General features: G+C 50.6%; 1 protein-coding gene across 5 annotated transcripts in view; it reads right to left on the bottom strand.

Annotated features, from left to right (window-relative positions):
• LOC125693098 (dynamin binding protein) overlaps positions 1-24,260 on the bottom strand; it is a 30,046-nt gene that overhangs the window by 3,989 nt on the left and 1,797 nt on the right. For 2 of the 5 annotated variants that reach the window (XM_048944568.1, XM_048944569.1), the window contains 12 exons: positions 19,020-19,198; positions 16,580-16,702; positions 14,124-16,022; positions 11,058-11,321; positions 4,656-4,843; positions 3,860-3,959; positions 3,003-3,150; positions 2,511-2,528; positions 1,719-1,918; positions 761-891; positions 414-518; positions 123-251 (listed from right to left, as the gene is read on the bottom strand). In XM_048944568.1, coding sequence (XP_048800525.1) covers positions 123-251; positions 414-518; positions 761-891; positions 1,719-1,918; positions 2,511-2,528; positions 3,003-3,150; positions 3,860-3,959; positions 4,656-4,843; positions 11,058-11,321; positions 14,124-16,022; positions 16,580-16,702; positions 19,020-19,164 — 3,450 coding nt within the window. In that variant the 5' untranslated portion in view covers positions 19,165-19,198. Of the gene's footprint in view, positions 1-122; positions 252-413; positions 519-760; positions 892-1,718; positions 1,919-2,510; positions 2,529-3,002; positions 3,151-3,859; positions 3,960-4,655; positions 4,844-11,057; positions 11,322-14,123; positions 16,023-16,579; positions 16,703-19,019; positions 19,199-24,260 lie in introns of those variants that run through there. The other 3 variants (XM_048944571.1, XM_048944572.1, XM_048944570.1) reach the window with 2 other exon arrangements.

The following is a 24,260-nucleotide window of genomic DNA, read 5'->3' as shown; positions in this document are numbered from 1 at the left end:
AGGAGGCAAGAGATGAGTAGGGGTGCTTGCACCTCTCCCAGGCTGCGTCACTTGCACAGCCAATCATAGGTGAGAGGGTCCCAGGGGGTGCCTTCAACACACAAGGACACAGGCTCACTCACAAAGTTGGAGAACAGCTGGTCGCTGATGAGTCGGTTCACTTTCTGGAACTGGTCCAGGTCCCCGCTGCCCTTCTCCATGCACAGATCCCACATGCTGACTGCTGCTAGTGCCTTCATGCAGGCCGACTCCTGCAGCAGGGACAAGCAGTCAGCACACCATGCTTACTGCCCAGGAGAACAGAGCTCCCTGAACAGGCTCAAGCTTCTAGGGCAGCCCAGACCTCCAGAGGCCAACACGCAGGCAGAGCTGAGGGCAGAAGCAGTAGTAAGTGGCATCATATCAAGACTCACCCGAACGTGCTGCAGGTAGAGTGAAAGGTCCCTGATGAAGGACTTGATCAGTCGCTCCTGCATCCGGAAATTTTTCTCTGTCTCCTCAAAGGCTTCATCCTTCAGCTGTGAGAGAAAAATGCTCAAGGGAGGCAACGTGGGACTCTGCTACCTCCCAGAGTGTGAGATGTGGGGCCTCTTGCCTACAAGCCAGGGAGCAGAGGCAGGTGGTTCGGACCCTAAGCTCACTGCCTTGCTGACCTGAATCAGAACTACCCATCAAAAAAGGGATGTAGGGAGCCAGCAGGTACCGCCACCTCCTCAAACATCATGGGGTGTAAGCGCACTTGGTAGCTGATGCACATTACCTGGGGTGCAAAGCCTGTGAGATGTTTGAGGTGGCTGCTCACACGGTTGGATTTCTTGATGATAGAGTGGAAGTTGAGCTTGGAGATCTTCTCCATGAGGCTATCCTCATCCCCTTTCCGGTACTTAAGCACTACAGAAATTGATGTAGAAATTAGAAAACTTACCAGCACAACATCTGTGTCTTGCAGTACCTCATCAACACTTGCCTTGCTGCCTCTTCCCTAAGACTCTGTAATCCCAAGTGTTCCATGTATCACATAATATTGTTTTGTATTCTGTCATATCGTACATCAACTCAAAATCCAGCACTGGACCACCTGTAATTCCCTTGCTTGGCTCTGGATATGTCACACATTTTGCGGATGCAACATTCAACCTTTTAACATTTTTCACGTTATGTGTAGAATAAGTAAAAGTATAAGATGACATTTTCTCTCTCTGTTCAGTCTCAGGGAAGCTGCAGTTAAGATTCTCTGTCTAGCCTGGGTTCCCCAGGTCAAAAAGGATGTGGGAAAACTAGAGCTCATAATCCACAGGGAGAGCTTACATCCTGGGTCCTTCCAGCCAACAGCTCTGTAATTCTGTCCTGTCTACAGATACACCTTTAAACTCACTCTCTGTATCTCAGTAAGATAGAGAATACCCTGACAGACTGATTCCCTACTTGTATTCTTCAAAATTCAATTTTCAACATTAAACAGACATTGTTTTGTCTTATCCTTCTTTGTTCTAGTCTAACAGCATCCAGCAATTGCATGCATTTTATATCACTGTATCACAAGAAATATCTCCTGTCAGATGTGTACTGCATTATCCTCTACGTATTGTGTTTCACGTGTAGCTTTTAAAATGCAGTTCTACACTGTTGCTCAGATCAGTCTACCGGGAACAGATTCTCTTCATGCTCGTGCAGCTGACAGACTCCACTGTCAACACACTCACTCCCCAGCTCCTCACCGAGGTCCTTCCGACGCTTGTACTCATTGATGTTGACATTAATTTCTTTGACTGCAAGAACAGCAGCTGTGAGTGGTGCCTTGTCAGGGTGAGATTCAGGGGTGGCACTCAGCAGTTCCATCAGCAGCAGGGGGTACCGCATCACCCTTTGTACTGGCTTGATGAGGAATGAGCCCAGGTTAATGTAGTTTGTGCAGCCCCTGGGAAGTTGGGACAGAAAAGATGCACCAGATTTCAGTCCAACTCTATCATGCAAAGTCTGACTCCTTGAACCAACCCCAACCATATCCAGAGGACCAGCATGTCCAAATCTACTGTACTTCCTAAGTCAGGCCACCCTCATCTCCAAAACCAAAGCACTCCCACACCCCTAGTGACCTCAATCAGCCTCAGGTTTCCAGATCTTACTCATACCAGGTTATCTTTCCCAGCCAGGAACCTATCCATTACCAGACCCCCTGTGAAATCCCACATAGGCACAGCCTAAAAGGTACCAAAGCTTCACTTGCCTCAGACTATCCCATTACCTCACTGTCACACCTGACCTACAGTGTAGGACAGACTGACCACGCTCAGCTCTGCAGCCAGCACAAGGCTCTCCAGCCTCCCTGGGGCTGATGGCTCCCCAGACCAGTGTTCAGCCCAAGATCCCCCCTCACCATCTGCCTGTATAGCCCAAGCAGCACTGGTGGGGCACTCAGACATGCACCAAGCTGGTGGTAGGAGGTGAGTCACAAGGGAGCAGCCAGGCCAGGCCAGGTAAGCATGGACTAACAAGAAGGAAGAACTTACCACTCACTGTACAGGCTCCTGACGGCCCACAGAGTGCCAAAAAGCAAAGAAAAGCAACAGGTTAATAGTGTGGTAGGCGTGCATTCCCACAGCCAGCACTCTTGCCCCCTCCTGCAGTGAAACTATCATGGCAGCCCTGTCATGCCCAGAGCCATGGCAATCGCTGAGCCAGGCAAAGTGTCTCATTCCTTTGCTGGTCATAGTGACAAAGGACTTGGGAAACAGGAACTCTCAATCCAGGACACACCACCTTCTCCATACTTCATGGCCCTACAGGTGTAGGCCCAGCACACATGTCCTGTGGGGCAGCAGGCTATCACTGAAACAAAAGCCCTTTTCATTTGAACCTGGAGCTTTGTCACCAACAGTGATATAGCTAGTCCCAGATCTGTCACCAACTGAACTGTCTGAGCACTGCTGCAGGGCAGCAGGGGGTGCTGGAGAGTGAACCTCTAACCCAGCTTGGTGGTCACCACAGTCAGAGGTTCCAACCTGAGGTTATCCAGCAGGTCCACGAGTAGCTTCTGGATCTTCTCATCCTTCTCATATGTTTCCAGCAGTGCAATGGCCTCATCGTGGTTCTGGCAATACACCCTGTAAACGCTCTCCAGCTCTGCACGCTGTGCCAGGAACACCGGCCCTGCATACAGCACCAAAAGTAGGACTTCAGTGTTTCCAGTACTCCTGTTGCTTCCAACAGTCATGGCGCATTCATGGCAAGATGCCCCATGACTCTCTACCACACCTGGAGCTTGAGAGGACAGTGCTAACAGAGCACTCAGGGTGGGTGCCTCCCTGCCATGCTGTGCATGCCCACACACCCTTCATGCTTCCCTGTCACTGCAGGCTGAGTAGAGGGGGCAGGAGGGGACAGAAATGGGAATGGTGCGTGAAAGGTCTGCTGAGGCTGAAGCCTGTTACGATAACTCACCAGGACATGTTTGCTCAAACTTCGAGGGGATAGTTTAATTTAGTTGAAGAGCCCCACAGGAGCTCCAGAAGTGACCAGCAGAGACACCTCAACTGTTCCAGTTTTCCAGGAGATGACTGGTCACTGACAGTGAAAGCCACGGGGACAGCAAAGGCACAAGCTGCACTGGAGCTGAGCAGCGAAAGCTGGCAGCGCAGGTGTGAGGAGGGGGGTTCGCTTTAAGGAAGGAGCCAGGGAAGTTTATAGACAACATGTGTTTCTCAGCACAGTGACACAGCTTTGCTGCTGGGCTGATGAGAACTGACAGGGACCAAGGGGGAGGAAACTCTCTCATCTATCATTTAAATTGCCCTGTTCTGCCACCCCACTAGCAGATCTCATCCCAGCCTCTGAGTAAAGGCAACAGAAGAGTTCATACCGATGGAATCTGAAGCCTCCAAGGTCAACAGCAGCTGCTTAGAGAAGCTAATTACCACTTGGATGTTTCCAAAAAGACCCTCAAAGTCTACATTCGGAACCTGGAGAAAAAGAAGAGAGAAGTCTCGGATGGGAGAGCATGTCCCAGCTAGACACAGTAGTATCCTCTCCCTTGTCCTCCTGCAACCTTCAATCAGCCCTTAGCTCCCCGGCAGACACTCACCACAAAATGCTCCCAGCACAGTGACTTCTGCACTCTCTCCCTCATTCTGCAGCACACTGAAACTCTTACTCCTTATGCGTCCTATTAAATGCAGTGTCCTCTACTTTCCCAGCAATTTCATCCAAGGGAGTGTCAGATCATCTGACACTCCCTTTCTTCCCATCAAATCCAACACCACGCCAAGATCCTGTATCTTCTTTTTCACAGAATCACAGAATCACAAGGTTGGAAACGACCTGCAAGATCATCTAGTCCAACCACCCTCCCATTCCTATCAGTGCCATCAGTTCCAGACAGTGAAATAATCCACAAACCAAACAAATAGGAACAACAGTTCCCACCCTAGGAAATCAATCTGTGACATCTGCTGCTATGTTTCTTGCTCTCAGCAACAGTGAGAACTCAGCAGAATCCCAAAATTGATGGGTTATTTCTATGACTGCAAGGAACAGTGAAAAACACCCTGCTGCTCCTAGAGTAGCTGAATGTCCCCTGAGGTCTTTAAGAACTTCAGCAGATTGTATCTTACTCCACCCCACCACCACCATCTCATAGCCTTCCCCCATACTCTTACCTGTGCCTGCTGAAGGGGCACCATAATCCTTTCTACACACATCTCCAGGTCTCGGATGTAGTCCCTCTCTGTCTGGAGCAGTTCCTCAATAACCTTGGACCTCTTCTCCAGCATCCTGTGCTCTGGGCTCTCAGTGACAGATGAGGATGTCTCCAGGGGTGGTATCCGAGAGGACAGGAGGGTCATCTCTGCAAGACAGACAAGCAAGATCAGTATCCTCCAGTAACATCTGGCCCAACTCTTGCATGGCAAGGACAGGAGACATGTAGCACCTCTGAGATGATCAAACATGATGGTCAGAGAGCGGAGCCAGCAGGCCAATCCCACAGCCTACCTTAATTATCAGCACTGGTACACTGCACTGGGGCCTCACAGTACTGAGTGCTGCAGGACAAGGACAGCTTGCAGTCAGGTCTTCTCTGCCCCAAGCCTCAGAATACCAGGAGCCAGAGCCGCTTCCTGCTCATTGTGGTAATCCAAATACTGCCCAGCCACTTCCCTGCTACTCCCAACAGCCACAAAAACCTGCTGCAGGTTCTGAGTCCCGCCAGGTCCCAACACCCTAATGCTCACTGCTCCTACCCATCCCCTAACCCGCTGCCCTCCCACCCCTAGCAGAGGAGCTTCCCACCTGCATCCTGGCTGGGGCCTGGCTATGGCTGCTGTCCCCTCCCTTGGGGCTGGGAACAGGGTCTCCATTCTCTAGCTCTGGGGCATTTCCATCTGAATAGCTGAAAAGGCCTCCAGGCAACCACAATGGGGCTGCAAGCAGCAAAGCCTGGAGCTGGAGTGTGACCAGAAGGGCTGTGTGGCGCTCGGGAAGCCATCACTGGTAGCCATGAGGCCCAAAGTGGAGTGGAAGCGATCAGGACCAGTATCTGGCACCGGGCCTGAGACCTGGCGAGGCCGTGGGTAGCAGGCAGGCAGTGCGGGCACACACAGGGGCAGAGGCATGGGGGGGCTGCATGCATCCCCCACTGACAGCAGTGTTAGCAGGCTTGGGAGAACCCTGTTTCCCCAGCACAGCTCAGGGACAGCCCCAGGCTGGGGCCACCGTGCCCTTGCAACAGCCTCTGGCAAAACGCTGTGGGCACTGCAGTGCAGAGAGCCCTGCCACAGGCTTGAGGCACGCTGGCAGCTCTACACCCTCATTCTCTCTGTCCCAGAGCCGGGCTGCTGGCTTTCCTCCTGGTTTTCTGTCCCACCTGCAGCTCCTCGGCCAGCCCAGCCCAGCCCCCTCTTGTTTTCATTCAGGTTCAGAGACATTTTATCCCCATGGATTCCCGGGCCCCAGCAACTTTCTGCTCCACCTGCCTGCTGCTGAAAGCATGTGCCCTCTGGCCCGAAACACAGCACCGGTTCCCCATGTTCAGCCACACAGCCTCCATGTTCAGCCACACAGCTGTCCCAGGCAGGCTCTAGCCCATGAACTCAGCTCTCCTGCCTTGCACTGCTGTTTTGCACAGCTGGTACCTGCTTGCAGCACACCCATCCTGTGATTTTAGGCCAGTGGCCGATGTGACAAACGCCCATCAACTCCCACACGTCCCCAGCTGCTCTGTGTCACAGGGATTTCATCAGTTGCGAGCACACCCCCCAGCTCTGATATTTGTACAAATATTTTTGCTGGATTTTACATTTACTGCTTGCATTTGCACAGCATTTGCAAAGCCTCAGTTACAGAGCAGGCCCTGTCTGCAGGGTCCTCTACAAACACAACAGGGATGTGCTGCCCCAGACACAGTGCCTGCAGATGGAATAGGACAGAAGATGGAAAAAAAAGGAACAGAAGGGACAAAGAAATGCTCAGATAATGCAGTCTGCAGCTAGCAGCTCCCAAATAACAGCGAAACAGAAATGGCAAGTGAGTTATGTTAGATGTATGTTAGTTCAAGAAGTTTGTCAGGGCATTGGTTTGTCACGAAAGCACATTCAAGTGGAAGAGCAACATGGAAGAAGCAGGAAGGTGGTAATTTGAATGTAAAACCATGAGCGAAATCAAGGGCAGGTGGGGTGTGAGCTGATACTGCCCTGACCGAGCTGACAAAGCACAAAAGGTTGCCCAGGAAGTTGTGAAAAGAACTGTATTCAACAACAGCCTGTGCAGCAGACAAACAAATCAGGGAGCTGCAGAGTGAAGGGAGCCACAACGATCAAATCCTGCTCCTGGGAAACATTAAATTTGCTTCAAGATTAAATGGGAAAGATTAAATTTACCACAGCCAAATATCTGAACTGTGCATTTATCCACATGCAAAATGACGACGACCCAGATGAAACTTCGTGCAAGACGTCCCAGACTTCACCGACTGCCGAACAATCCTGCTGTGCACTCAGCCACAGCCATCTGGTGGCTGCAGGAGACTGTGACTGCAGAGGAGCCCCTACTTATCCCTAGCAGGTCCCTGGATCCTCATTGTTGGCATCCCCAGCAGCTCAGTGCTGCCCAGCTCAGCTCTGGCTCTGTGGGGCTGGGAACCAGGCACAGCACACAGTACTCAGCCCAGCCCCAACCAGGGAAATCCCCCTTTGCATTCACGCCCTGCTCCAATTCCAGCTCAGAGAGAGGGACTGGGGATCCCTGCTCCTGCAGCTGCTCCACACGCTCTGTCCAGCACACCCTGGGCAAGTCCAAGAGCGCCCCGGGGCAAGTGCCTGATGCTCGAGACTTCCAGCTCTGACACCTTTCCTGTGCAAGTCTCAAATCCCAATCTGGGAGAGGGAAGGGAAAACCTTCCCTGCCCAAGTTTTTAGCACATAATGGCCATCAAAGCGGCCTGCCTGATCTGGCAAAGCTGTCTGCCAGATCCACCCACTTACACTGTCAGTGTTTCCATTATTTTGCCTGTAATTTCTGAACACTCAAATTAATTCCCCTCTGGCTTTCTTGCTCTGAATATTTCAAGACATTGAAAAACACAGTGATGCTGCAGCCAGCTCTCCGATAACCCTTGCTGTTGATCACCAGTCCAACAACCTTCTCCAGTCACAAACTCAGAACGCTGTCCCACTTATTTAAACACTCAGAGGTCAAAGACCCAAAACACAGAATTTGTTGTTAACACTCTACGCTTCCAGCTCATCTATACTTCTTACAACCCGTTCCTGACGTTTAAAAACTCTCCCTTTCGTATTTCAGAGCATTTCTGTTGACTACCACCCAGTTCTTTTTTTTCCTGCTTGTTCCACATTTCTGTACGTCTAATTGCAGCACTCCATAAATGAATCTCATTCAGCATTTAACTAAACTCACATTCTTTCACAACTGTGGTTTTTGCTCACCTAATAAATGGTTTTTAAACAGATCCCCATTTCACCCCACAGATGCTCTGTTTGGACATTACCTCCGTGCCCTCACACCACAGCTGGACCAGTCCCCGTTAGTTTGCAGGAATGCAACTGGTATTTCTAATGAAGCCACCAAATTCCAATCCAGTGACCAATTCATGTTTACCCATGACACAGATGCCGAAAGAGCATTCAGAAATACTCTTCAGAAATACACTGTTCTCAACCACAATTCTTAGAGATTGAAGTTCTGCTCATTTGAAGCTCCTGCAGGAGCTTCCTACATTTAAGTCTCTAACAGCTTTGTTTTCTATTCCCTTTGGTGCTTTTGTGACACATTAATTCTGCACTGCTTTGACATGCTATGCTGGTCTCCCACCAGAGCTGCTGTTGCTGACACATGGGAGGCCCAACACCAATGCTGGAGAACAGGCTGCAAGGTGCTGAGGTGGAGCAAACTCCCACCTCACCCTGCCCATGGAGACCATGACTTCAATACTGCAATCGCACTGCTCAGCTCAGAAGCTCAACCAACAATCTTCCAATCAACAAAAACAGCCAGTACTTGCAACTCAGGCTGTGAGTGCACATACAGCTAGAGCTTTTTATCCTGCTTCACTCTGGGAGTTGATCCACGTGCACCAGACCCAACAGGATTCACATCCATCACGCGCTTCTCATTGGGGCTCACCTGCCAGCATCCCTTGTCACACCGTGCTCCCACTGCTAACCCAGTCCATGGAGGGCCGTGCTGTCCATCAGCTGCTGCAACTGGAGCTGGCTCTGCCCCTGACTCCTTCAGAGGGAAGGTGACTCAGAAAACAACAAAGAAGGGCCAGCTCCCAGGCCAAGCTCAAGGAGGGCTTGCTGAGGACAAGCCCTGTGCAGCCTCACTCAGCACGAGCCTCTGATTTTGTGCCTGCAAGAAAGGCCCAGCCTTGGGCTCACAGCTCAGCACAGCCAAGCAGTGACTAAGGACAAAACAAACCAGCTGCAAATATTTGAAGTATGTGGATGCTGGGAGGGGAGGGGTTACTGCCTAGCAAGAGGAGAAGGGATGAAACTAGGGCGGGGAATAATTAATCTGAGGGAAAGGCTAAGCTCCCTGCCAGGAGCAGGAACTGGCTGGGGTAAAAATTCACTCTGAATTTAGATAGTCAGCCCATAACAGAATATATCCACTGCTCTGAAAGCAAGAAACTAAATATACTGAGTATTTCACTTCTCCCTGGCAGCAGTGACAGAAATCCAAACCCTAAGGATGAGCTGAAGAGGAACAGACTGGGGCACTTCTCCAGGGCTACCAGGACTCAACACAAAGTTGCCTCACCTGAAACCCACTGGTTCCCTTTGAGGCCCTCTGGTGAAAGTGGAACTGCAGCAAAGCACATGCCTGAGCCTTGGCGGAGAACAGGGCTCATGAGATGCTCACTGGCAGACAGGTGAGGAGCCCTGGGAGGGATTTGCATGGCCTTCCTGGGAGAGCCCCCTCCCAGCTCCCCTTAAGGCAGATGGGATGCACATGCCTCCTGTCTGTATCCTCTCCTCTACCATTCACTCCAACGGTGAACAGAGCATTAATAAAAATGACTGTGAGCAAAAATACCAACAGAAAAAAAAAAAGAATGGAAAGTGAAAGGCCTTTAAAAGGATATTTTAAGCAGATAATCCAAACACTGTTACACAATCAAGGAAGAGAACAATAACGATGGGTCTATGCTTCAGCAAAAGCAGCAAATGTAAACAGATACATGAATGAATATACAAAAACAGACAATAGACAGTAAACACCAGGAACTGTTAAAAAATGAAAATGAGAAGGAAGATATCAAAAAGATTCATGGCAGAAATAAGAATTCAAGTTTTAGTTTCAAATAGGGGGAAAAAATGTGACTTTATAATCCAATTTTATTTCCACTCCAGACAAGAGAAAGCCTTTCAATGATCTAGTTCCACTACTAAGGGGAGAGAGTAGAATTCTTGATAAGTTTGATGAAAAAGGCAGAATTATATGGTAAATGTCTCTTCCCATTTGAAAAGCAGAAGTAAGACCCTGCAAATTAGCATCTGAAACTTGCATGTGAACAACATCTAAAAAAGAGGGCACTTCCAGTGAGATTCTCCAGGGACTGTATTTAGAGTTGGTCCCATATATATTTTCAAAGTAAACAGAAAAAACACTGCTGTTCTGTAGAGAACCAAACACTGATTTTTTATGATGATGATGTAGGATGCTGTACACTAATCACTGACAAAGCCAAGGTATTTTACTCAAACCAACAAGTTTAACGCAGAGAAAAATACCATCAACCAAAAAGCTCCAATTTAGCAGATAAAGGTTGGGCATTGAAAGCTGAAAGGCAACACATCAGCACGCAAAACATTCTAGAGTGAGGATGAGCATACAGCACCACCAGGACTGGAGGGGTCTCTCCTTGGAGCAGTGGGCAAACACATGCAAATCTTATCTCAGAGATGCTTTAATCAAAGAGCTCTCTCACTGTGCTGCACTGCAGAGTTCCCCAGGCCCAGCTGGGAGTTGTTTCCAGATGCAGCTCCTGCAGGCAGCCCCTGCCCCATTCTGAGCCTCCCTGAGCTCTGCTCCCACCTTCTCCTAGCTTCCCCTCTGCCCTTTGGACATCCTGGCACCACAAAACCACTCCCTTGCCCTGGGGACGATACTGAGCAAAGTCCCACCTACCAACACAGTGCAGCCTCTGGAGCTTGCTGAATCAAATACCTCCAGAGAACAAATTTCACTGTAAGCTGATAGCCAGCCACAGCCTGCAGCCCTGCTGCCCGGGCGGCTGCTGCACTGCCACACTCTGCACTCTAACCTCCTCCAAGGGCAGCACATGCACGGATGCCTCAGACAGATGCTGGCAGAAAGGGTACAGCTGCAAACAGGTCTTCAGATACACCTCTGCCCAACACAAAGGGGCTCCTTCACTCATTCCACACAGACCCCACCACCTTGCAAAGAAAGGCCTAACCCCACAAAGTTGTGTGCGCTCCCAGGCTTTCCTGGGGGATCCTGCTGCCTCAGCACTAGGGCAGGGTTAAGGAATGCCCAAAGCCACCACAGCGACACCTCCCAAGCATTTCTCTGCATACCTTGCTTCTCCTTCCTGGTCTGTACAAATTCTGAGCGCCGCAGGGTGCTGGGAGCCGTTCTCCTGTACAAACTGTTTCTCTGCAGTGAAGAGCTTGTTCTGCTTTCTTTCTTGGCCTCCTGCTCCCAGACGTGGCTCCAGTCTGGTCGGCCCGTGCGGACCCTTGAGTGCTCTGCTCCTTGTTCCCCACAGCCATTGCAGCCCATGTCCCGCATCCTTGACTGTCTGCAGTAGGGGTCTGACCCCACGTTGGTGCTGCTGTCTCCTAAGGACCAAGATGTCAACAAGTGAGCTCCATGACCTCCAGACGTAACACTGTAGTCCATGGCACGACCTTTCAGCTGCTTGTGCTGCTCAGAATCTCCACGATCCTTCAGATCCCTGATGTTTACATTCTGCCTTTCCTGCTCTCTAAATTCCTCAGAGCCTCCAACCTCTCTATGCCACTTTTTCCTTTCCCTACTTATTTCATAACCTCCATCTTCTCTACACTGCCTCCCTCCTTCCCCATATCTCCTGTCCTGCCTACACTGCCTTTCCCTTTCCCCACAGTATCTTCCATTCCCATTATAGTCCCTAGGACCTTTGTCCTTATGCCACCTTCTGCCTTCCCTGTACTCTCCAGGGCCTCTGCCCTCTCTGCACCGCCTTCCCCCCTCCCTGCCCTCCTCAGGTCCTCTGTCCCCCCTGTACTGCTTTTCTCCCACCTCAGGATTGCAGCCTCTGTATTGAACAGCCTCTCTCTCATTCACCCCACAGTTTCTGTCCTCTGTAAATGGGCTTTTGCCTTTCCAAACACTGTCTGCTCTCCTGTTGTCCATGTACTGGTTATCTGCTTTCCAAAAGCCTTCACAGTCTCCGTTCATGCTCCATCCATCCACAGAGATGCCCTCCCCTCTCCTGTCACTGTTCCAGCCTCTGTCTGTTCCCCTCTGCACCCTGGGTCTCTCATTGCAGCGACTCTCACTGTGCAGGCCCACGACGTCCCCTCTCCTCACAGCACAATCTTCATACTCCCAGCTGAGGAGCCGTGACTTCCGCCTTGAGTTTTCTGTGCCATATTCTGTCCCAGGATAAGAGCACATTGTCCTGCTGGGATGCAGCTCCCTTCGCTCGTGCTCCCAAGCCCACACTGGGGCTAATGCCTCTTCTCGCTCTGCTCTGGCGCTTCCTTCCCAGGTGCAACGCAATGCAAGCAGCGCTTCCTGAAACCAGCCAGCAAAGGTAGGAAGAGGCTCGTGCCCAATCGCCGCCAGCCCCAGCCTCCTCCACCTGCTGCCCAAGCTAATCATTAACCAGTTAGGAGCAGGCTTCCACTGCCCAAACCGGCTCCACTGCTTTGGCAGAGCCCACAGCCTCCCCATGGGCTGCTCAGAGGCAGAGAAAAAGTAGAGCAATGGGGCATGAGGAGGCTGTGCTCTAAGACCAACATCCCCAGGGAAGGGAAAGGTGCGTGTGAGACTGCGGGGAGCCACAGAGGAGATAGTGGGTACTGGATCTCTTTCTCTTGCCTCCACATTCCTGCCAGTTCCAGCAGGCAGCCTGCAGCTTGAACACCGTAGCCGGGCTGAGGCTGGGCTCTGCTCCACGCCTCCTGAGAGAAACTGAAGCCCTCAGGCTTCGTTTCTAACCTGGTGCTGAGCCATCCTTCTTCCAGTCCTCACCCGCAGCCCCTGGGAAGAGCAGGAGGCAAGCAGCACTGGGGCAGAACCAAAGAACAAGCCTGCGGGGACAGTCTGAGTTATCTCCAACACACAACAAAAGCTTCCAGCCCTCCGGTAACTCCTCGTACTACAGGATTCAGCATATCCCGTTTTCCATATCACAGAACTGAAAAAGCAAGAGGTGACCACAACGTGCCCTGGACAGAGAGGAGAGTCCACGGATATCACCCACATCTCAGCTTCCTGCAGCACTGTTAGTTAATACACAACTCATATTCCATACTCCCAGTTGGGAGAAGGCTAAACCCATCAGACCCTCTTGCTCCAAGTGTTGGAGGATGAGCACTAATCCTGTGCTGGTCTGGTCTTTAGCACAACCTTCAGTGTACGTGCAAGACATGCCTAAGAAGGAACCTGCAGATTTTAAACATGTTTCAGAAAAACACCTACTTTCTGCTTTTCCTTTGATGCACAGAGAAGTTGGGTCTCCTAAGGTTACTCCAGCCCTACTTTGTGCCCTTAGGTAGGGCACTTATTTACTATAGGAGCAGAGAAGCTACTTTCAAACCCTCAGGTCTCTTGAAGGGGTGAAAAATGCTCTGGGACTACCGTGGAGCTATCTCAATGGGCACAATGTCCCTGCCAGCATGTTAGTTCCTGCCTAAAACTTCCAGTTCAAATAACCAACAGAGCATGGGTTCAGCAGGACTTCCCTCTGTCAAGAAGCAATGGGACAGAGATCTGTCCCATCAGAAAATTTCCCAGAGATACATCCTAGATTTGCCTTTTCCTAGCTTCAAACCTCGTATCTTCTAAGCATCCTTCTTGCACTCCACTGATGTGGAGGCTGCGGGTCACCCTGTGCGCTGATATCATCCTTCATTCCCACGTGCTCTGCATCAGACATGATCCTGAATTAGACTGCCTGGACTCCACAGTACTGATTAAGTGGTGGGAGGCTGAAGGCAATGAAGTCAGAGTGAGTAATTCCAAGGCAGGAGTTGGCATTTCACTCCACCTCCCGCATGCAGTGCCCACATTTCCTGCACATCGTGGGTTTTAGGAACAGAAGTGCACTGTAAGAGCTCCTTGGAGAAGCTGGGGAGAAGGGACTGTGGGAGATGTATGTGGTCCTGCTTCCACTCTGTCTATTGTATTACCAAGTATAACGTAGTTAACAGCACTGATCTCAATATTATACAGCTTTTCAAAGCCCGAATGTGCCCATATAAACCAGACAAGTCTCTCCTCCCAGAATAAAGCCAATTCATGATGATTTGCAGCACCACAGTGTTTACAAAAATGCCCCAAATCAAGAATTAAGGAAGACTGGTTCAAGTGGTGCCTGTACCTAGAGGGGACAGCTGTCCCAAAGATCCTCTATTCCATGCTGCTGTACTCACCTCTCAGCTCCTGCAGCTCCACGCTGAGGCTCTCAATGTTGGAGTCACAGAAATCAAGGTTCTCCAGGGTCTCTGCTCTCACCAGCTCATCCTGCTGCTCCTCCAGCAGCAAGCTGAGCTCAGTGCGGGTCTTCCTGTAAGCCTCCAGGTCTCGCTCCACCTCTCCAATCCTCATCAGCAGGATGGAGCAGGGGGAAGTTGATCCTGTCCGTGTTGCATCCTCACGGCTTTCCTCCGTATGCTGCTCTGCTACATTTGGCTGCAGCTGTGGAGGGACCATGCTCCTCCTCTGAGTGCTTGATGGAGGCCGGGGAGCGGGCCGGGAGGGCTTCACTGAGAATGACAGAGACCGGCCTTTGGGCACAGGAGTTGTTGCAAGGGTGCTGGGCCGAGGAGGAGGTGGTCTCAGGGCCTTCCTCCTTTCTGGCAGCTTGGCATGGGGGACACACTGAGGAGACCCACGAACAATGTCCTTCTCAGAGCTATAGTCCAAAATAGAGAAGTGGCGGGAGACCTTGTCCTGCTCAGCACTGGTACTTGAAAGACTCTTCTCAAACTGCACCAGTTGCTCTGTCAGTTTGGAGTCAAGGTCTGTGCCACTGTGCCCCTGTGTTGCCAGTGAGGAAGATTCCCCCCAGCTCCCAGCCCGTGTGTCCAGTCCTGTGTGGACACCTCCCCAGCTGGAAGAACAAGGTTTGGACTTTTGCTGGTTGTCCACCAGACCATCCAGGTCCTGAATGCTGCTCTGGTTCTCCTGGGGCTCTGATGCTGCCCGGCTGCTGGGAGGAGAAATGGTCTGGCTTCCGCAAATGTCTGGTGAGAAGCAGGGAGCCTGTGGGGGCACGGTGGGACTGCTTCCATCATGCTCAGGCAGGGCTGGAGGCTCCATTACACCTGCTTGGTCAAGCTCGCTGCTCTGCTGTGGAGGCAGCTGAGTAGAAGGGAGAAGGCCGTTGACCGTCTTTGTGCATTCAAAGGGGAGGGAATCTGCTGTAGTTTTGGGATGTAGTTCCTGGATTCCTGTGTCAGGAAAAGCCTCATGCTGCCTTAAATCAGTGCCCAAAGGAGCCTCAGATCTACCTGCTGTGTGAGACTCAACAGCATCAGGCTCAGGTTGTGCAACCAAGCCATCCTCCTTGTCCCAGCTGTCTTTGTCTGGCAAAGAGAGAACTCTGGAGCAGGTGCTCTCCAAGTCTTGATGGACAGTCACTTCACAGCTGCCTCCAGTGTGGGAATCACCAGCACCCACCTTTTCCTTGCAAGGGTCAGAGGCCTCTAGTCTCACAAATCTGTGTGGGAAGATACCACGTTTCCCTCTCAGCTCCCCCTCTAGCCAGCCATCCTCCAGAATGCCCACAATCCGAATCCTGTCACCCACTTCAAAATCCAGTTCCTCAGACTCCAAGGCTTGGAACCGGTACAAGGCAACACCATAGGTGCTCCCTGGCTCCTGCCTTTCATCCTCTCTGCCATCTTGCTCCTGCTTGGTGGGCACTGTCCCATTGGTGTCACAAGTTCTTGCAGGCTCTTGATCCTCTGAGGTTCCTGCTGCTCTCAGAGGAGTAAGCAGCTCCACAAAACCTTCTGGGAAAATGCCTCTGTGGCCTCGGAGCTCCCCCTCAAACCAACCAGGCTCTGGTATGCCAATGATGTTGATCACATCCCCTTCTCTGAAGTCCAGCTCCTCCTCCAGCTGAGCAGAAAGGCCCATCAAGGCCCGGGCTTGGCCCAGTGAGTAAGCAGGCATCTCCAGTAGAGAGTTGTGGGACAACTGACGGCTCCGAACTGAAAGGCACAACTCCCGCACACATGATGAAGGGAAAAAGCCCTTGGAACCCCAGCTGCTTCGGCCCTGGAGCCAGCTGGAGGCCAGAGAACCACCCAGGATCACCAGGTCTCCTGCAGGGAATGAGACACACCAGTTCAAAACTGCCCTCCTGACTGCTTCTCACCTCTTGTTCCTGCCTTCCTGTGGCTTTTATTGGCTGTGGCTAAGGCCCAGCACTCCACACAAAGTGCAGTGTTCTGGGGGTGCAGAAGAGCAGACTGGAGGTGAGGCATGAAGCATCACCAGTCTCATGCATGCAGATAATTAAGATTCACGGTTTTAGCTCCCTGACTTTCTATTTGCTAAATAGTCAAGTTGCTTTACAGATTGATTCCCACCCACCCCATCTCAGACACATGTCTAAGATTTGGGGATGGGAGGGCAGTTAAATGGTAGCTGTAGGCCTACCATAATCACTCTGGTATTTGGAGTTTCAAGGGTAATAATACAACAATACAAGAAATTGGTACTGAAGGGTGGCAGGAACACAAAGCTCCAGATGCCATGGGGTATCAGGAAACTCTCCCTGCCACTCTAGGCAAGATGCTGCAACTAGGCTCACCCTATGCTTCTGGAAGAAGGGGAGGAGGCTATGAGATGCAAAGCAAAGGAAGAGAATGGGGATTACCTCTCTGTAATGACAAGCTCCCTGGCTCTTGAGATGTGAAGTTACTGGTACAAACAAACAGCTTCTCTCCTTGCTTCAGAAGGGGAACATCCACCGATTCCACAAAGCTGCTAGGAAACTGCCCTGCAATGAGAAGCAGCTGTCAGCAATGAGTCCTTTCTGTAACCCACCACAACTCCCTCCACCCTCCTTCCAGACCCTGGGATCTACTTTTCATGCTAAAGGAAAATGCTGTACCCACAGCTACCCAAAGACATAAGCAGCATGGAGGAAGAGAAATAGGTCTGGGAGGCAGAAATTTCTGAGGCTTTAAATGCTAACAGAGAACAAAAATCTTTATGTCTTTGGCTCACTCCAGGCAACCAGTACTATCAGCACTGAGTTTCTAGGAACAGATATACCAGGTTTACTCCTTCCTCTTTCACTGTTCAGTTCCCCACTCATGGTCATGACAAGGACCGGGATACAGTAGTGCTAGACCACAACATCAGTGTCTTCTGACAGGGCACATCCGCCTTGTGCTTCTCACTCTGTAAGGCTTGGCCCCAGCACAGCCTCAGCACTTAAGTCAGGACACCAAACTTGGGAAGGCCAGACCTGTAATGCAGAGGCTCTGCCACAGCTCCAGCACTGCTAAGGCTGCAGGAGCCTTCCCCATTTTAACACCTCATGCAGCTATTTCACCATGGCACCTACTGCTGGATGCCCCACTATGCTGAGCAGGCCACAGCCGGGCAGGGCCATGAACACTTGTTGGCCATTTGAAGACTTTACCCAGCTACTGATTTCAGTCCCAGCATCACTGGATATAGCAGAGCCTGCTGCAAAGCCCACTACAAATGTCACTGCAATCCTTTACAATTCATTGCTGGCAGAAACGATGGAATATGGCCAGCAGCACTTCCAGCATTCACTCATGATGTCTACTCAATATGATGGTTGCATTCTCTTTTAAAACTTGACAACATCATATTGAAGGCACTCAGCACTTTCAACTGGGATTAGGCAGTTTCCCACCTGCTGTCATTAACCTGAGGTGGAAACAAAAGCCCACAGGCTTCCAGTTTCAGTGGCTTCCTTTACAGTTTTAACCAACTCCTCTTTTTTCCATGCCAGTTTCCTGCTCTGTACATGAAAACAACCTAAGAGTGTTAGGAAGGAAATAATGGAACTACATTAATTATTCCCCACAGAGCATTAAGTATTATTATTGGTAGACTGCAGCACTTCCACAGCTTCTACCAAAAAGTGCTTTTTCAATCCCCTGAAACTTTAGCTTAAAAAACTGGGCAGAAAACTATAACAGCTGTTCCAAGGAAAAGCAGGAATGTAAGCGGGGTTTGAGTTAAAGGTCACTAAAAACACACAGTTTGACTTCAGTGTGTTTCTTTATCTTTGAGCTATGATGTACATCTGTTTGTTGTTCCTTCATAGCTTCACCTTCTTGAGAATGAGTGCATCAGTTACACTGGAAGAAATAACAGTGGTGAAGTAGCTGTTGGTGATTTCTGCAGAAGTAATTTGTACCCAGTAACTTCAGCAGCAGCAGGATTAGGCATGTACTCATTCAATGCCATTTATAAGATAAGTGGAGCACAGGAGAAAATCCTTCCTCTCCACCCTTGCTCCTGTCCATCTTTGTTTTACCCAGAGACAGGCGCCTGACAGCCCACGGCTGGCAGCAGAGCCCAGACTGCTGCTGCAAGGCAGCCCCATCTCCATGGCCAGGCCTGGAAGCGCAGCATGCTGAGGAAGGAGGGGGGTTTATGCTTTGAAGTGGCCTGGTTTTCATCTCACTGAAAGCTCACGTGCCTTCTCAGCATCAGTATAACAATGAGAAACGGCTGCTTAAAACAGGACAAGACTTTCAGTGTTTCACTAAGAGCATTTTGCTGCTTCAGAAGTTTCTCACACTTACCCAAAAGTTTAACAGACTTGCACAATACTTAAGGCGCCCAGGTATTGATGGCAGCTTGTTTGGGAAAGCGTTTTAAAGTAGAAAGGAGGAAGCCAGACTGAGTCAGAGGGCTCCACGGGGGACACGGAATCTCCAACTGACTTGACCTGACAAGGTCACTTCGCATTTCCATTCTGAGTGCATCTGTTTCCTCTTCCATTCCAGTGCCACAGCAGGTCAGCACATAAACTAGCCAGGAAATGGGCTGTCCCACTATAGAGGATGCAGCTAGCACCTAGTGTTATGAAGCTCCTGTGTTGAGGAGTGACACAACACTGATCTCTCAAAAAACAACTGAGCTGTCTCAGTGAGGTGCAGCTGACAGGAGACTGGTAGCAGGGAATCTGCATCCTCAGACTCAAGTGAAGTCCAGTGAAAGATTTAATAAAATGCATGCTACGCTGGCAGAGAGAAGGCGAGGGAAGATGTTCAGAGCAGAAGATGCGGCCTATGGACCTAGATGTGGGCACTTCCAGCTCTTACCTGTGACGCCTTCCTTTTTGCCAAGCAGCCAGAACTCATCCACCACATCCAGCACCTCGATGACATCTCCCACAAAAAGGGGCAACTCCTCAGAAACGCTGGGACAGAAATCAAAGACTGCTCGTACCACAGAGCCAGCCTCCATCGCGTGGGGTCTGCAGGCAGATTGGGACCTACAGCTGAGACACAATGCAGCAATTAGCAGTAGCAGCAAGAAACACCTGAAATTACCACATTTCAGAAAGGGAAGCCCTTCTCAACTGTAAAATGCAGTGATACTATGAGTGGGTCCTGTCCTGAGCGCACAAAACCCCTCACTGTGCTTCAGACCTTGTTGCCACAGGAGTGGGGTTCTCCAGCAGTCCAACTTGCCTTGTGCAGGCTCTGCAGCTACCTCTGCTGGGACTTGTTTGTTCTTTACCAGGGAGAGAAACTGCAAGAAAATCTGGGACTGAATTCTCGTCAGGAAGGAAGCGAGAGAAGAGGAGGAAGCTCCATGCTTCCCTGACGCCAGGGCAGACCCAGAGCCTGCTAGGGCCTCTGTGGGTAGGCAGCAGACATCACTGCTTGTCCAGTCCCTTCTGGCAGGCTGGGCAAATGCAACCCCTCCCCATGTATTGCTTGCCTGAGCTCTTGTCCCTGGAGCTAGTGAAGAATGCAAGGCTCTCTCTGAAGCCCTGGGAACAAGGTGAAATTCCCTCCTTGGAAAGCACTTGAGGGCCATATCCTGCACCCAGAAAGTCTGCCCCTTCCTTTAAAGCAGCTGCTACGCAAAGACCCTGCTGCTGTCCTCCCATACCAGGGTGACAACACTGCAAGGCATGCCGTGAACAGGGCTGTACAGCCTTGCATGGTCCACCTGAGCACTGGTGAATCAGGAACACTTGCAAACACAGAGCAGAAACACAGCCCTGCTATGGAGGTATGGCAAACTTCCACCACAAGTGCCAGCAGGGGATCCAGCCAGGGAAACGCTTTCTGCTGACAAAACTGCCATGTTTATCCAGTCAGACTCACCTCCTGGGAACAAAGAGGGTCTGTGCTCAGCAGAACCACATCCCTCCCGCACCAGCCATGCCCACATTCTGCCACCACTGCACCTCCGCTCCCAGCCCTGCACCCCTATGCTGCTCTACTCTGAGCACGTGAGCTCCTTGAGGCCCGGGCTGCACTGCCATTGCCAGCACTATGCTGGCTGAACAAACAAAGAGCCCAATATCCAGCCCCGACTGTGCTATGCCACCAAAAACAGATGAATGGACTGGAGTGAATCAGGAGCACAAAGAGCTGCAGTTCAGGATAGCAGGAACTTACTGAGGCAGAAAGAGCAACAGTATTACAAACATGACCATGTGGAGTAGAGAAAAAGATGGAAGGGCCACCAATGAGTTTAGAAATGCTAAAGACAAGAAAGCAGCTCTGCAGTGTGTTGTGGTGGCTATGGCACAAGGCTGAGCTCAGGGTCCTAGAAGTATCTGCCGTGAGCTTTGGGGACTGTTTCAAATGAGAGAGGACTGAGAGGGGCAGGTACCAATGGGTTCTTCCACGCACCCAGTAACTGCAGTTACAATGGAGAGCAATTTAAGGACTGACACTAATCCACTTTCACATTGCAGCAGTCACCCACTATGGAAAGCAGGGAGGGGACGGGATGCTTGCTAAGGGCCAGAGCCAGGACTGTACAAACCCTCCTATGGGAATGCAGGGGATTTCTGATAAGCTTATGCAGATCACTGATGGCAGTGGCCACTTACATTTTCTCCAAACCCTCACCTAGACAAGGAAGCCTCCCAGAATCTTCCAGACTGGTAACCTGTACAGCCCAGATCCTCACCTTTAATGGTGGACATGAGCTTCTCCCAGCTCCAGTCCAGGGCGGCCTGGTGAGAACAAACATCTAGCAGCAGTTTGTGCAGACGCTCCCACAGGAAGAGCAGAGTGCAAGGAGAGCCGGGCTCTGCCTGAGATCCCAGTGAGTCACAGTCTGACTGCTGGCTGGGAGCCATCCCCTCTCACCTCCAGATGGGCAATCCCCCTGCCACAGGGAGGGATTGCCCTCCAAACCAAGCAAATGCTGGGGCTGCATCCTGGCAGAGGTCAGGGGTGCAGACTGCAGCAGAGCTGCAGCAGGACAGCATTGCCGCCTCCGCCTAGCAGCAGACCCACATCCAAAGACAGCCTCACCGTGCAAGTATGAAGTGCAGCAGCAAGCTCACTCCACTGAGAACACACTGTCTCTGTCTCACTGCCTGATCCTGAGCACAGTAGGTAACATGTTCTTGGCGCCCTGACACTACAGCGCTGTGTAACGAGGCAAGGCGAATTCCCAGGGCATTAATCACTGCTCCCAGCCTCCCACATGCAGCCTCAGCACACATCACCTTCGTGGAAGACAGCCCAGCCCTTCTCGTCATTAGCTCTGGAGTATGTCTGGTCCAGAGCGGGCTGATGAAAGGGCAGACTAGAATGAAATGAGAGCCATTAGCTCAGTTACAAGATTGCTGTGAGACCTTCAGAGCAGATGGGATCACGCCACACAGCCAAGAGGAGGCATTTACACACTGACTCAGATGACTTCTCCCTCTTCTTTGTGTTTGGACAGGGTAGGACTCCTCAAATAAAGAGCTCTCTAAGAAAACAGTGATTACTGTTGGGCACTTGCTCAATGTGCCAGCACATAGATGGAAGCAACTCTACTGAGGATGGTGATACAGATGCACTTTTTTACTCTTTAATGGCAAGGATGAGTATATCGATTTTGTACCTTAGAAACAGGAGTTCTTTCTTCCCTGTTTTTGCTGAAAGATGCTGAAGGAAGGATTTCGGGCTCTTAGAAGGTAAGACAGCAACATAATAGACCACTGTAGATTGATTACCAACAGTATTACAGCAAAAGAAGAGAGCATCAGCTCGTAGACAGCTAATCCAGCGGTATTCCTAAAGTGCTGATCAGGTAGGTAATGAGATAAAAGCAATAAAAAAGCAAGAGAACCCAACTTCTCAGACACTGTGCCCACCTGTTCTCCTCCACATAATACTTCTCTACTTCTCAGTTTCTCAGACACAATGCTGTCAGGGCTGGGTATGGGAAGTGCTACAGCACAACTCACCAGTGCAGTAACCAAGAAATGAACGTATCACCAAACAAAACAAATGCAGTGCAGGCTTTCACATGCACAGGTGGCTTGTGCAAGGGATAAGTATGTTCTTGTGCAGCAGATGTCTCAGTCTTTTAAAAACTGAGAGCTTGCTTAGCAGTAAACCAAGTAGGATTCTCATTCCGAAAAATACACGAAAGCCAAGTTTGTTGCAATTAAAGAATATTAACAAATACCATCGCTAATCTTTATTTTTTTTATATACAGTTGAAAACTGCCATGCATTTTACCTGTGCTATTTCACACCTCTTCCTGCTCATGGGAACCCAATGCCTGTCCATGGAAGATGGAATCTACCTCCAGAAACAGAGATGCCCTTCTGCCTGCTCTGTACACTCCCCAGCTGCCAGTGTGGCTTTTGCAAGAGATCTGCAGTGTGCCCCACGGACAGGACATTGCTCACACGACCTCACCTGGAGTGCACACACGGGTCCCTGTCAGCCACAGCCACTCCCCCAGCACTCTGCAGAATGCATTGCACTGTGAGCTGCCTGAGGTCCTTGCTTGCCTGCACATTCCTGGGTGGGAGGAACAATACCCCATTGAGCGAAGCCCTGGAGATGGTGCCAAAGCAGGGACCGAGGCAAACTGCTGAGCCAGCCCCACCAACCCTGACAGAACAGACAAGCAGGGCAAAGCCAGGCTTGGAGGTGCAGAGAGGAGCCTTCTGCCACCAGACACAGGCTGATTGCTGCAGCCCCTCATTAGGACATGCTGATCATCTATCAGATCCCAAGGAGCCCCCGCTGAGCTGCACACAGTGGGAAATGTAAGATCTCCTCTTATATACTCCCATCTCCAAACACCATCTGGATCCCAAGAGGAAGAGGAATCTTCTCTTTTAAAAAAGGCTTCATTTCCTTTATGACTTGACATCCAAAATTCATGACAATAAATACACTTATCATCAAGCCCTCCAGAACCGGGACTGCTGGGAAAAAAAGGCTACCTAAGCAACCACTGACATCCCACATGTGGCAGCATTTGCCACACAAGCCATTCAGGCCATGTTTTCTCCCTCCAGCTGGACACTGGCTGTCACAGTGCTGTCACCTGCCCTTCAGCTGGACACAGCTCAGTGAGGGCTGGCAGGGTTCTTGGGGCAGGCGTGGGCTGGGGAAGAAGGAAGAGGAGCTCGTGTTGGGCCAGATGGCAAGCAAATGAAAATCATCTGGAAACCGGAGCACATCATCAATTGTTAATGCAAAACAGAACACCTTGCCAAAACACGTGAGCAAGGATACTGTGATGGATACTTCATGCACAGCCTCATGGACCTAAGCATGCACATAGGTCAGAACATCAGTTTAGGAGATAAGAGCTTCCCAAATCCTACCCAGGCTGTACCGAGCAGCTGCACACACCATTACTGAGCCCTGTCTTCTCCCACTCCAAAGAACACATTCGTCTCTCTTGCCATTGTGGCAAACAGACAACAATGATACAGCTTAAAATCAGAACCATACAAAGTCCCAACAGCAGCACTTGTGCTGGGCAATACCTGTGGCTGGGCTCCTGCAGGTAGGTAATGCACAATCACAAAATTAGTCACTGCATATTGAGTGCATATCCCAAACAGGTTGAACTGTAACATACAAGGATGTTCCTCAACACTTGAGCACTCTGTACACTGATCAGTATTTTTCAGTGCAGCTGGGCTTGTTCAGCCTGGAGAAGTGAGAATTCATAGTGGCTTTCCAGTACTTCCAGGGAGCTTACAGGCAGGAGGGGGACCAGCTTACTACATAGTCTGATATTGATAAGGCAGGGGGAAACAGCTTTAAACTACAAGAATGGAGATTTAGGTTAGATATTTCCAGGAAATTCTTTACTCAGACGCAGGTGAGGCCCTGGCACTGCTTTCCAGAAAGCAATGGGTGCCCCATCCTTGGAAGTTCCCCTGGATGGGGCTCTGGCCCCTGACCTGGTGGGAGGCAACCAACCCAGTGAATAATGGGATGATCTATAAGGTCACTTAAAACCCAGCCATTCTGTGCTTCTATGATTTTGGGTAGAAGCTCCCTACAGTGCTTTGGTTGTTGGATAGGGAGTCCATAAATACAGAACTCCAGTTTGAATTGGA

Source organism: Lagopus muta, chromosome 5 (assembly GCF_023343835.1).
Source record: "Lagopus muta isolate bLagMut1 chromosome 5, bLagMut1 primary, whole genome shotgun sequence".
Lineage (NCBI taxonomy): Eukaryota > Metazoa > Chordata > Aves > Galliformes > Phasianidae > Lagopus > Lagopus muta.
Note: the sequence above shows the minus strand (reverse complement) of the source record. Positions and strands in the feature narration are given on the sequence as shown.